The sequence below is a fragment of the Leptodactylus fuscus genome, chromosome 2, assembly GCF_031893055.1.
Source record: "Leptodactylus fuscus isolate aLepFus1 chromosome 2, aLepFus1.hap2, whole genome shotgun sequence".
Classification (NCBI taxonomy): domain Eukaryota; kingdom Metazoa; phylum Chordata; class Amphibia; order Anura; family Leptodactylidae; genus Leptodactylus; species Leptodactylus fuscus.
The window spans coordinates 59,702,449-59,716,182 of NC_134266.1; the positions used below are offsets into that span (position 1 = coordinate 59,702,449).

General features: G+C 39.3%; 1 protein-coding gene across 2 annotated transcripts in view; it reads left to right on the forward strand.

Moving 5' to 3' along the window:
* PHEX (phosphate regulating endopeptidase X-linked) overlaps positions 1-13,734 on the forward strand; it is a 168,686-nt gene that overhangs the window by 65,745 nt on the left and 89,207 nt on the right. For both annotated transcript variants that reach the window (XM_075263828.1, XM_075263829.1), the window contains exons 7-9: positions 3,596-3,712; positions 11,589-11,672; positions 12,127-12,272. In XM_075263828.1, coding sequence (XP_075119929.1) covers positions 3,596-3,712; positions 11,589-11,672; positions 12,127-12,272 — 347 coding nt within the window. The remainder of the gene's footprint in view (positions 1-3,595; positions 3,713-11,588; positions 11,673-12,126; positions 12,273-13,734) is intronic.

The following is a 13,734-nucleotide window of genomic DNA, read 5'->3' on the forward strand; positions in this document are numbered from 1 at the left end:
TAACATGTGTACTGACTCTGACCCTCCCTGAATAATAAGTATCCTATATGGTTCATCATCTATGTCTTTTTTACAGCCTATAATATGGTTTATTTACTGTACAATGATAAGACTTTATTTGGTGATTTCGGCTGCTCACATGAAGCGCTGTATACTGTGGTGTGACATCTGCAGGCGCTGACTTAGATGAGCTCCCCTCAGTGCTGATTCTATTGATGCCAGTTATTGATCTAGCTGTATATCCTATCAAAAACACAATGCAAGGTCACTCCGTCTCTCACAAGCGAAAGTCCCATCAACCCTTTCTGGTCTGTTTAGCACCAAATGAACTGATTCGATTTCTTTGAGCCTTGAAACAACACTGCAGACACATCACACATGATTTAATCTATAATGTTTTATCTTTCTGAATCCTTCAGGGTTTTTGTATATGAACATAGTTTTGTATAGACAGAGCAAGTAAAATTTTATATTACTACATTGCAAGTAAATTCACTATATTTTTACTTGTCATATAGCCAAATATTTTATTTACAAAATGTGTAAGTCGATGTAAGTACATAAGCACAAAACAAGCAAAATTGTAGGAAACTATTATTGGGCCACAGAAAAAAATCATAAGTGAAATGGACCTGGATATAGATATAGATGACACCACTGATAGACAAATCTTACCCATGTCAAGGAACCATCTTTTAAATGTTACAAGAAGAAGTGGAGTCTTGTTGGAACTTCTTTATTCAAAAAACAAGCAAACAAAAACCTAAAGACTAAAATGGTATCTCTCATGTCCATCAACCAACTTCTAAGGTACAGTAGAAGTCTATGAAGGGGATAGGAATGAGCAGGAAGATAAGGCAAGGTAATATAGACAGAGCTTGCTGCAGATACCAATGAGTTTTATATCTCACCTCAACTCCTTTATGTGCATCAATACTGGTCAGTAGCTGCTGCCTCTTCTGTATGCTGGCTGCTGCCTCTGGAATGAGCTGGGAGAGCTGACTGCCCGCAGCATATGCACAGTGGGCATCTCCCAGCTCATCCTACAGCAGCAGGGACAGTGGATACAACAGCAGAGGCATCAGTCGGCTTTCTTGTGCACACGGAGCACATCGCACAGTGTTCAGCCGCCTGCAATGATTTTTGGGCATGCCTTATTTTTTTGGGGGTGCCTTATATTGGGCAATTCAACAGAACCCCCCCCCCCCGCATGCCTTACTTTTGGGGGGTGTCTTACTTTCGGGGAAACACGGTATGTATACACTGGAATCTGCCAAACCAGGGCTTTGTCCATCAGACTGCCAGATAGGGAAGTGTGATATGTCACGCCACAGAAGACGTTGCCACTACTCCATAGTCCAGGATGTTGTTGGTTACATTGCCCCATACAATACTTGGAGACATGTGTCTTGTATGCAGCTACTATAGAAGCCCATGCCATGAAGTTCATTTTCCCCTCTTTCACAACCAGGTCACCATGAGCCTATTACCTTCCCTAATATTATCAGCAGCAGTTAGTTCAGGTTTACATGGACCATCAAGGACCTTTAGTGACATCATCCTCACGATCTAAGATCCTGGAAGGCCAATTTGGTATTAGCATTGCAGTGTTTCGCAGACATGGGTACGGGAACTACACAAGGGTACAAGCCATTTGTTCACAGATGTTTGAAATGACTACATGGGGCTGGATTTTATACACTGGTGGCAACCGAACTGCGTATAGTGTATGTCCACGGTTGGGCAAAATATGTTCTTGCTGGTAACTCAAGAAAACTTTTGTCCAGCTTTTTAGTATCATAAAGGATCACATAACTATTTTTTAAATTAAATTATTATTATTTTTTTTTAAAGAAAGGATTATAGTATAACTTTCCCCAAATACTCATACTGTATGCCCCCACACTGTACACTATTACACCTTTACTATACTATAGTAGGAAAAAATGGCAATGTTTACTCTGGAAAAGCCGATAAATCATGCTGTCATATTTGTAATCCCCTGCGATCACTTTTGGGTGCAAGCCTATTGTCTGAGTCTTTTTCTTTAAATGAATAAGAAAGCGTGAGCAGCAGCACAAACAATGAGACATTCCAGGTTGAACAAAATAAGAAAAATAGAAATCTTATCACCGTATATAGCGCAATTTGTCTGCCATTTGAAACGTGGTTCATTTGATAGAGGTAAAGATTAATGTTGGCGGACGCCTCCGTCACTTCCAGCCATTGTAATCAGTGGAAGCCATGAAACCTCATGATTGCATAAATCACCAGCGGTTTTATCTGATTTCATCTGTTCATTGTAGCTTAGCATGAGTCATTCAAATCGCCTACGTAGCTGACAAATAGTCTCGGCTAAAAGAAAAGATAAAAGTGTTTTATGCCTTAGTCAATACTATCAAATGAAAAGAAATTGTACTGTACTGAAGTAAGCACAAGTAAAGGCTCACTCGTATATCTGATATCTGCTTATTGTTGCCAGTTATTCCAGACTTGTACAAATGAACATTGCAATTGAGGGGGCTGAAAGGCACCTTCATCACATAAGAAGATACCAGTATCAGTATTTATTCTGCCTAAATACCCATAACACACAGTGCTTGGACCGTCATATAGTACATATGAGGGCGGGTTCACATCTGCGCCCCGATCTCTGTTTTCAGGTTTCCGTCTTCTGCCCAAGAAACTGGACAGGAGATGGAAACCGGCAGTCACTTTTCAAACCCATTCATTTGAATGGGTTTGCAAAGTGTCTGCCTGTGCGTACCCCTGAGTGTTTTGTGGTTTCCGCGGCGAAACCAGTTTTTTTAACTGGACACAAAGTTGGACATGCAGGACTTTGAGTCTGGTAAAAAAAAAAAAAACATTTTTGCCACAGAGACCACAAAATGCTCACGGGCGCTCACAGGCAGACACTGTCTCCCGGGTTTCAATCTCTTGTCGGTAGAAGACGGAAACCCACAAACCGGAGACTGGGTGCAGGTGTGGACCTACCCTAAGGAGTACACTACTACCAGACACCTTAGGGTCTTATTTCCATTGAGATCAAAAACATCGGACATCCAAACTTTGTGATGAATGTGCAGCACCATGTAAAGCTTTTAGCAAGGTGTGAAAAAAATGCTGTAAAGTAAGAATACTTTCAAAAATAGCAGTGCTATAAGAGTTCATTTATGTCAATTATCACAATGAAGTGAAGGAACAAAAGTATATCTATATCGCAACAATATTTGGTGTGTACAATCTGTGGAACAGAAGGAATTAAAGGGGGTATGAACCCCACTGAGCCCTGATCTCACATCATCAAGTCTGTCTGGGATTACATGAAGACACAGAAGGATTTGGGGAAGCCTTCTCTTTTGTTCATTCACTTTTCATTTTAGTAATTGTCAAAAATAAAGTATTAAAATATTATTTTGAAAGTCCTTGCATTCTGGAGCATTTTATCCTCACCTACTTCAGGAAGATATTTTATCCTAATTTTATAGTATACCAATTTTTGTTAGAAATTTTAATCCTGAAAATGAATTTTCAAAATATCTAATTATTTTCAGGATTTTGTTCACAGTATAACACTCTTTACTATCTTCTACAGTATAGAGATGCTTTATTTAACTTCATGGTTGACATGGCAGTTTTTCTTGGTGCTAATAAGACGCGAGCAGAATCTGACATGAAGGCATTGATTGATCTGGAAACTAAAATTGCTCAGGTAAGGACTAGTAAAACTCTATCTATCTATCTATCTATCTATCTATCTATCTATCTATCTATCTATCTGTCTGTCTGTCTGTCTGTCTGTCTGTCTGTCTGTCTGTCTGATCTATCTCCTATCTATTCATCTATCTATCTATCTATCTATCTATCTATCTATCTATCTATCTATCTATCCATCTATCCATCCATCCATCATCTATCTACATGTCTTCCTGTATGTCTAGCTATCGATGGTCTCCATTGATCTATCTATTGATTTATTTATTGTTGTCTCATAATCTATTAACACCAGATCTATGTTACTACATTTATATGGTTATGAAGCCTGTAATACAAGTAGTGATATTTTGCATTGTATTAGTGGTCAGACCCCTTGGGGTTCAAGATCCCTAAGAGATCTAATAAATACAGCATATACAGTATATATACATATATATATTAAAAAGAATTGCTCCGTTTTCCGTTTTTACATTAGGTATCCCTGTGTCCAAAAACACCTGGTCTACAAAAATATTTTTCCTGTATGCATAGCGAGAAAGAAAATTAAAAGAACTTAGCTGCTGTTTTTTTTTTTTGCTGTTTTGCCTGTGTTGAATAACAAATAATCAAAGCAATAGACCTTCTCCAAAATGGTATAACTAAATATTACATATGGCCCTGCAAAAAAGACATCCTGTGCATATACAGAAATATAAAAAATTATGGGTGTCAGAATATGGTGATTTTCTTTTGCAAAGTTTTGGATTTTTATAGTGGTTAAAACCTAAATAACACTATATAAATTTGGTATCCCCAGATTCTTAACAACCCATAGAAGACAAGTGATATGTCATTTTTGCAGCACAGTGAACACCATAAATAGGAAGTTTGTATAAATGCATTTTTTTCTGCAATTCCACACTATTCTGAGAATATTATATAGTAGAGAATATTACATGGTATCATTATGAAGAACAATTTGTCCGGTAAACAGTAAGCCCTCATATGGCTTTGTGAACTGAAAAATAAAAGAGTTATGGGGTTGGGAAGCCTGGGAGTCAAAAATGTAATTAGAAAATCAAAAAATGCCGGTGGCAGGAAGGGGTTAAAGATTAACATCTTAATTATGACTAACTGTTGTCTTGATTAGTTGCCAATAGGGTCTGGTACTTTCTATGGTCTGGTACTTGTCAGAAACCCAGCCATGATTTCCTTATTTTGGTCAGGTTATCTTCTCATAGGTGTCCCTGCGTGATAACCTGCCCCCAATGAGGACATCATGGCTGGGGTTCTGACAAGTACCAGACAACAGAAAATTCCTGCATTCATGGTCATATCCATTGGCAACTTATCAAGACAGCAGACTGTCACCACTAAGATGGACAAATAAAAATCTTTAAAACTCTTCCAAATTTTAAAATTGTTTATATTTGCAAATAATTGTTTATTTAGTTAAATATGGTTATGATCATGTGAAATTATACTTCTAACTAAAAGTTATAGTTATGGATAAAGCTCTACTTATCCCACTTCAAGACTGGTGGAAGCCAATGGTCAAAAATAAGGATAGAGGGATGTTCCCTCCCCAGCAGGAGTGTCATATCACGTGTGAAGATCTTACTTTGGATGTAAAGAATTAGTCTTTAGGCCTTGATGATGTCAACAGAATTTGAGAACAATTTATTATGTAGAGAGACAGTTCCATTGTCTAATATTTTTGGAAATGATATATTTTAGGAATTATGCCTTATTTACATGGTACCAACCTAGTTTGCAGAACTAAATATAATGTACGATCAGTTATATTAGCCTTCTATCCTGTGGCACTCAGCCATACACAGTAAATAAGGCCAATTTCATACCATGTCATTCATGGTAAGATTGTTTTACTGAAGTGGTGGAAGAAGCCCATGTGAACACAAAGAGAATTACTGTACAGTATATAGAACTATTTAATTGATTAGTCTCAGTGGTACTTTTAACCACTGAGCCACTTTAACACCCCTTCTTTCTCAATCCATTGCCATGTCACTAAATCATAATGGCCATAATATACATTACGATTGCAAATCATGTTGAAATGCTGATAATAATAATAATAATAATAATAATAATAATAATAATAATAACTCCCCAATACCCCAGCACAACATTCTTCCATATTTCATTAACTGGGATTACAAGTCATTAAGACACATTCTGGAAGATGCTGATTCAATGTGAAAAGCTATTCTGCTGAGGACACTGGAAAAAGACATTACTTAGAGGTCATTCAGTAAAAATGGATCGAGCTAAGTGTATCGCCTCCGTCACAGGAATTAAATCATACATTATATGCCTGTAAGTGCGTTCTTATGTTCTGCTTATGGTTGTAAAAGTAATTCCCAATTACCCTGAGCTTTCATGCTTCAGGAGAAAATCATGTTGAAGTCACAGCTCCACATATAATTTGTTAAGATAAGACAAAATGATGCATTTCCAAATGTAATAGCCCATTTTAAAATCATAATAATCACACTAGTATGCTATTATGAATGTCCTAGCGGACGTGGATTAGAATTAGGATGTCTTGGATGGAGCCACATGATAAACTGGTCTATATAGACAATTTCTTTGTTAATAGGATGCCCTACTTTTGCTAAGTTGGAATTTAACTGTGTGCACAATGGGTTTCTCAATATTTACAGATGGGTCATTCCTTATTTTTCCTCTTGGCTCAAAATATTGACCAATTTTCAACACATTGGTGCATCTCACAAGATATCTATATTATGTGTCTATGTAAGGCCACCCAATGGTATTGTTATGAACTGCAGTTTGGGAAGGTGTTCTAGGATGTTGCAATAATGAATTTGGAGTCCTTAACCAAATTTGAGCTAGGATGGACACATTTGTAAGTTGGCCATTTGTGACCATCCCCTGGGTTTATCATCCAGTGCTCCTGTAGAGCCGAGTGCAGAGGTAGGGTCCCAACCCAAGAAATTATGGAGAAAGAAGCTTGTACTCTATGCAAGGTTCTTCTTCTATAATATATATATATATATATATATATATATATATATATATATATGGTCAAGGTCTGGGGTTGTTAGGTGGGGTGGCATAGACACAAAAGTCCAGTTTCTTTTTAGTCCAAAACAAAAGTAGAGTTTATTTTCACTCAAAAAGGTAGTGCAGTAACAAAAGGGAATAATACAAAAATAAATACCTACCCGGCTAGGCTCTAACTAAACATAGAATAGGTTACCTCACCTAGAATAACAGACATCCAAAAGCCAGTAGAATCACTCAGGACACAGGTCCAAAAATAGGACCTCTTTCTTTGGCTCTCCAACCCAGGTCTGCCCACAGTCTGCTGCTGGAGCTGACTTCTTAAGCCTCCCTTGATGAGCAGACTCTCTGCAGCTGAGTCGCTGCCGGAACATCCCCAAAGTGTGGACTGGAGGGGGGGTGGTGGAATGACAGGTCCCACTACCAACCTACCTGCCATTCCTAAAAACCCAGCCCAGTAACTGGAACTCTGAAATAACCCTCAGCAGACAATAGTTATCTGCTGAGAAACGTTCTTTCTGAAGTTTCTCATCTCACCCACCTTAGTAGTCTGGGTGAGATGTACACCTCCTCCATTATCTGACCAGCCATCGCCTACAGCAGGGGTAGGGAACCTTCGGCTCTCCAGCTGCTGTGAAACTACAACTCCCATCATGCTCCATTCACTTCCATGGGAGTTCCAAGAACAGCATAGCAAGTATGCATTTTGGGAGTTGTAATTTTGCAACAGCTGGAGAGCCGTACATTCCGTACCCCTGGCCTACAGTGTATACCCTGGGAACAATTTACAACTTTTACCTTTGGTGAAGACCTGTGACAGATGCCATACAGTGGCTTCTGTCCACCATATATTTCAATGTGAAAAAGATCCTACTGTGTGGTATACTATTTTACTGATGATAAACTATATTTGAAAGTATATATTGAATTATATCCCCACCCTCACTTTGGTTCTTCTTTAGCGGATCACTATATAATGAATGCCAGATAGTCCTTCGTATATGGTGTCTTCTTCTCCCTATGCACATGCTCTTTCTCACAGCACACAGTCACAAAATGTCAGATAACATATACAAATGTTTCTTTATCTGGCCAGGATAATGTATGCACTCCTTTGTCTGAACAAGATGCTCTCTCTACACATGGCACCATTATTACTTATTCTTTTGATCTACTAAGAATCTTTTTGCATTTCACCTTAGTCATTTAAATGTGTTCATGCATTAGAAACTATTGCAATTCTGATTGGAGGTGATGCCAAAAAGGCACCATTCCTATTGGATGAAACCTACTTTGAATGGTAATGCCTGTTACTATATAATAAAAATATGGTGGAGTATTCCATTATGCTCAAAGGAGAAGTTCACAGACAATAAGGTCCATACAAAATTCTACTACAACACTGGATAAAGTTGGTTTGGAATACTATAGTCTGCTTTGTTATTGTTTGCAGTATATTGAGTTATATCGGCCCAACAAGGTTCTCAAAGAACAATTTTTAGGTATCCATCAAGTTAATGGAAAACTATGGGCATAGTTAGGATGTAGGTCAGGATCATATCCCATACAAGCTAAGTGGAGATCATAAATATGATCTTAACTCTGGCTTACATTGTTATATCAAGTTCCCCCTAGTTTCTGTATTGTTATTTGTCATTTAGGAACATGGCGCTAAAACATGGACTATACATGTAAATAATTTTGAACAAGTCAAACCTTTTATAACTGCAATCAAATACAGATCTTATGAGCTCAGCAAAAGATGTCATAAAAAACATTTTCCAGTACTTGCTGATTGAATGATTTGATCCCACGGAGCTTGCCAATATCTCCGACAGACCATTAAAATTGACAGAGGAGGTTCTCTATAGCTAAATAAACAAATTCTGAAGCTGGGAACAATAGCATTGGAATAACAGATCACTAACAGACAGTGTTTTTTGGCAGTTGGTGACAGGATTAGACCTGCGTTACTTCCATTGATTTTCATATCATGGAATAGAAGTCCAGGAATGTGATGAAATTAGGAATTTATACTTGATTTATTGTTAATTCAATATACAAATAAATTGAAAAAGCGTACAATTATAGTATATTAACAGGAACACAGTTGATTGTTCTAAAATATCAATATATTCTAGCAAATAAAAAGTTATCTCTAATCTTCAAAGTTACAAAGATATTTTGTATACTTAAAGAGGACCTCTTGGGGCACATATGGTTTTATACACTGCTAGAAAGCCGACAGTGTGCTTTCACGTTCTGTGCCCCCGCTGAAGAGTTATCGGTGCCGGTACCGTAGCTCTTCACTGTCAGAAGGGTGTTTCTGACTGTCAGTCAGGAACGACCTTCCTCACAGTAGCGTCTATTGCTCCCCGCTCTCACAGTCCAGCGCTATAGGCGCTACTGTGAGGAAGGGCGCTCCTGATTGACTGTCAGGAACGCCCTTCTGACGGGGAAGAGCTACAGTTCCGGGAGTCGTGGATTCTAGCATTCAATCTGTTTGCATTCAATTTAGTATTAGTTGAGTGACAAAAGGCACCTTTACAACCCATGTAATACCTGTAAATTTCTGCATATAATACTCATAGTGTTGCCGGCATAGGAATGCGTGTAGTCGGCCGAACACCAAGGGGTTAAACGCATCGAATATTCCTAGGCTGATTACACGCATTACGCATTCCTGTAATTGCTCCCTTAATCACAGTCTTCCTCTATGTTCATGTGCCGCTAATTCCACGACTGATTTGTTTGCAGAACCACGTTGCAAGATTACTGCTGATTTGCTACATTTTGTCTGTTCAGTGAGTAAACATGCTTGGACTTTCCATCTCGGGATGCACAGAGACGGAAAGTGTAGAGGAATCTGATGGTATTGGTGCCCCTCTGTAATCTTTATGTTGCAGTAAAGTGAGTTATAAATGTTTGAAAGCATAAGATGTCATACTGCCTTTTGTACTCCTCCTGGTGTGATTGACATCTCTCTTATGATGGCAGGTAGTGAGACCACTGTGAGGGAGATGTCAATCACACCCAGAGGTTAGTATGCCTAGGGTAAGTTCAGATGGGGTTTTCGGCCCTGAACCTGAGGCGGAGGCTGTCTCAGGTTCCGGACCAAAAACTGGGTAGCTGCGACTGAAGGCTAGTGTATTGCATCGGTATCCAGCTATCTACTCTGCTCCAGATTAGGCCCAATGAATGGGTCTAGTCCGGAGGAGGGTGTGTCTTCAGGCCAAATTGCGAGGCGAAACAGCCTGTAGAATGAGCATCTCGCTTCTTTTTTCCGGGAGCCAGAAGAAACGGCTCCCGGGAAAAAAGACCAGAGCGGCTCCAATTGATTTCAATGGGAGCCATCTTTTTGGTCAGGATTTTGAGGCGCATACGGCCTCAAAATACTGACCAAAAATCTCAGTGTGAACTTACCATAACACCGTGACTAGTCTGAAGCTGCTTTCCGCCCCAGTGACTAGTTAAAATAATTTCAATTTGACTTTTTCCACTGTCAAACATTAAGAACTTCACTTCACTTTAACATAAACATTACAATGGGGAAGCAATGGAAAGGGAGTCACTTTATCCTGCACATGATTGGGCCAGTTTATGGTGGAAAAAACACCTTTAAACAGGACCTTTAATGGCACTGGTGGTTTTATATACTGAAGGAAAGCTGACAGTGTGCTGAATTAATCAAACTGTCAGCATTGAAGATATGTGCATGGGTGCCGTAGATATTGGTACCGATAGTTTCGGAACCTATAGCCCTTTACCATCAGAAGGGCGGGCCTTAATGCTTAGCATCATCGCTGAGCGGTAAGCAACATTCCTTCTAACAGTACAATGCTATGGAAGAGTACTTTGGAGTACTCTGACAGTGGAAAGATATCAGTGCTGAAACTAATGGCACCAATATCTCCTGCACCCGAGCGGTATGTAACACCACAGGGGCGTGAAAAGTCCTCTTGAAGAGCAAAAAAAGTTCACTGTTTTCATTTAGATAAATTATCAATATATTTTTGATTCACTTTAGTATACAAAACATAATACAATAAATTCAGTTTGGAAAAAATCTGGAAATTTGTTAAGAACCAAAGGTCAAGAATATGAAGTGATTTCTTAGGCTAATGAATTTACTGAACAGAGCCGCACTATTTTATGCTATTTTAGGGACTAGTCCAAACTGAACTTATTGATCTACATACTAAAACAGGTGAAAATTAGAGATGAGCGAATAGTATTCAAAACTCTAGTTTCGAATATCTCCCTCCCATAGGAATGAATGGAAGCGGCCGAACACCAAGGGGTTAAGCGCTGGCCGCTTCCATTCATCCCTATGGAGCGAGGTATTATTACTATTCGCTCATCTGTAGTGAAAATACATTGGCACTTTATCTAAATTAGAACAGAGAGAATCTTTTTGTTCTTAAAGCGAATAAAGTTTGAAAGAGGACCTGTCACCAAGTACAGTGCTGTGCAAAAGTTTTAGGTTTTCGCGTAAAAAGTGCTACAAAGTAACTCAAATAAAAATGTTAATAATTTATTTTTGTGGATAAACAATTGAATGAACAATATAGAAATCTAAGACACATCAATATTTGGTGGGACTGCCCTTTAAAGGCCTCTAATATCCAAATATGTATCTTCACGTGCCTTTAATATTACCAACCAATGTTGACTATCAAGATGATTTTAGATTAGCTATATTATAGATTTGGTTTGTAATGTTTTGCATTTATTTTTCATTATGATATACTGAATGGCATTACATCTCATATGATGTTAGGATATTAACATCTGAAAAGATGAGAATATTTTCCCTAATTTGTTGAAATATTTTTTTCTAGATTATTGTACCCCATGACAATAGAACTATGGAATCTATGTATAATAAGATGAACATCTCAGAACTGAGTACTCTCATCCCACAGGTAGGTTACTTAATCGATTTCTTTATAGGTCAACTATAACGGGGGGATGTATCAATGTATCAATCCCTCTACTCCATAGGGAGGATATTGTGGTGTATAGTTGTCCCGTTCTTGTGCCAAACGTGCACCACAACCCACATTCTGCACGTTTGGTAGGAGTGGGAGAAGCAAGGGAGGCCATTGGGGGGGGGGGGGTACCTTGGCCTAACATATTTATTATAATTCACCTTAGTCAGTGATATTTTATGTTTGTTAAGAGATACCAGGAGATTCTTTAAATTCAATCTCAGGAAAAAAAAATTACCTGCTGGACAAACTTTTTAAGATTGGTGTCATGACGCGGACTAGGGGCAGGGTATAACTCAAAAAGTTTTAGATTTTTTAACTTTGTAAAGGGCAGTGTTTTGTGTAAGTAATGGGCAAACATGTTATTGTGATATTTCTATTTTCACAGTTTGACTGGTTAACTTACATGAAGAAAGTCATTGATTTCAAGATGTATCCTGAACTGAAAGATATCGACTCTTCAGAGGAAGTCATTGTCCGAGTGCCACAGTATTTTAAAGATCTGTTTCAAATAATAGACAAGGAAGACAAAAGGTATTACTTCTATTTTTCCTGTATGGTGGCAGCATACTTAAATATCACAACAATTCATACTAAAATAAACTAGGACTGATAAAGATTTCAGTGTTCGAGAACCTTTCACCAACTCCACCGACTCTATGCATCCTTCAATAGGTGGCGCCCCACTAATTGTGGCGCAATTGGAATTTTTATTTTGCCCCCACTCTTTCTGTGCAATACAACTGATACTGTTAGTTTCAGCACTAAATATGCTAATTATCTACTGTCAGATGGGCGGTCTTCTGCTGTCTGCTCCCGCCCAGGACCACCCACTTGATATTAGACAGCTTAGAGATATGCTAATTAGAGATGAGCGAGTAGTACTCGATCGAGTACTACGGTATTCGAAATGCTCATACTCGATCGAGTACCACTCACTATTTGAATGGAAAAGTTTGATGCAGAACCAGCATTGATTGGCCGAATGCTATACAGTCGACAATCAACGCTGGTTCTTCTCCTACCTTTAGAAGTCTTCTCCGTGCAGCTTCCCCGCGGCATCTTCCGGCTCTGAATTCACTCTGCCAGGCATCAGGCCTGTGCAGAGCCGACTGCGCATGCCCGCTTGTAGTGCGGGCATGCGCAGTTGGCTCTGCCCAGGCCCGATGCCTGGCAGATTGAATTCAGAGCCGGAAGACGCCGCGGAGATGTGGATCCAGCCCGACCCTCACTCGTGGACTTGGTAAGTATAATTTGATTGAACGTTGTTTACCCCTGAAACGAGCATTCCCCCCCCCATAGACTATAATAGGGTTCGATATTCAGTTCGAGTAGTCGAATATTGAGGGGCTACTCGAAACGAATATCGAATCTCGAACATTTTACTGTTCGCTCATCTCTAATGCTGATCTATATTTAACTATCTGTATGTTTGGGTTCAGTTAGCTACATACATCATGACTGTTACTGTGGTAGGGTATGAGGGGTGCTACACTAAATTTTACGCCCATCGGGTTTCATGAACCTGAGCTTATTTTAAATAGCTATGGAATTTATAAGTCACTGACTAAGGATCTGAAAATGGAAATAACTGATTAGGGTGGGTTCACATCTGCACCCGGTCTCTGGTTTAGCCAATCCGTCCGGTTTCCTTCTTCTGCCCCACAAAACTGGACAGGATATGGAAACCTGGCATCAGCTTTCAAACCCATTCACTTGAATGGGTTTGCAAAGGTGACCGCCCGTGTGCGTCTTCTGCCTGTCCGCGGGGAAACAGTTTTTTGTAACCGGACACAAAGTCCTACATGTCCGACTTTGTGTCCAGCTAAAAAAAAAACCGGACAGACAGGCAGAAGACACATACGGGCGGTCACCTTTGCAAACCCATTCAAGTGAATGGGTTTGAAAGCTGACCGCCGGGTTTCCATCTCCTGTCCAGTTTCACGGGGCAGAGGACAGAAACCGTCCGGATTGGTCAAACCGCAGACCAGACGCA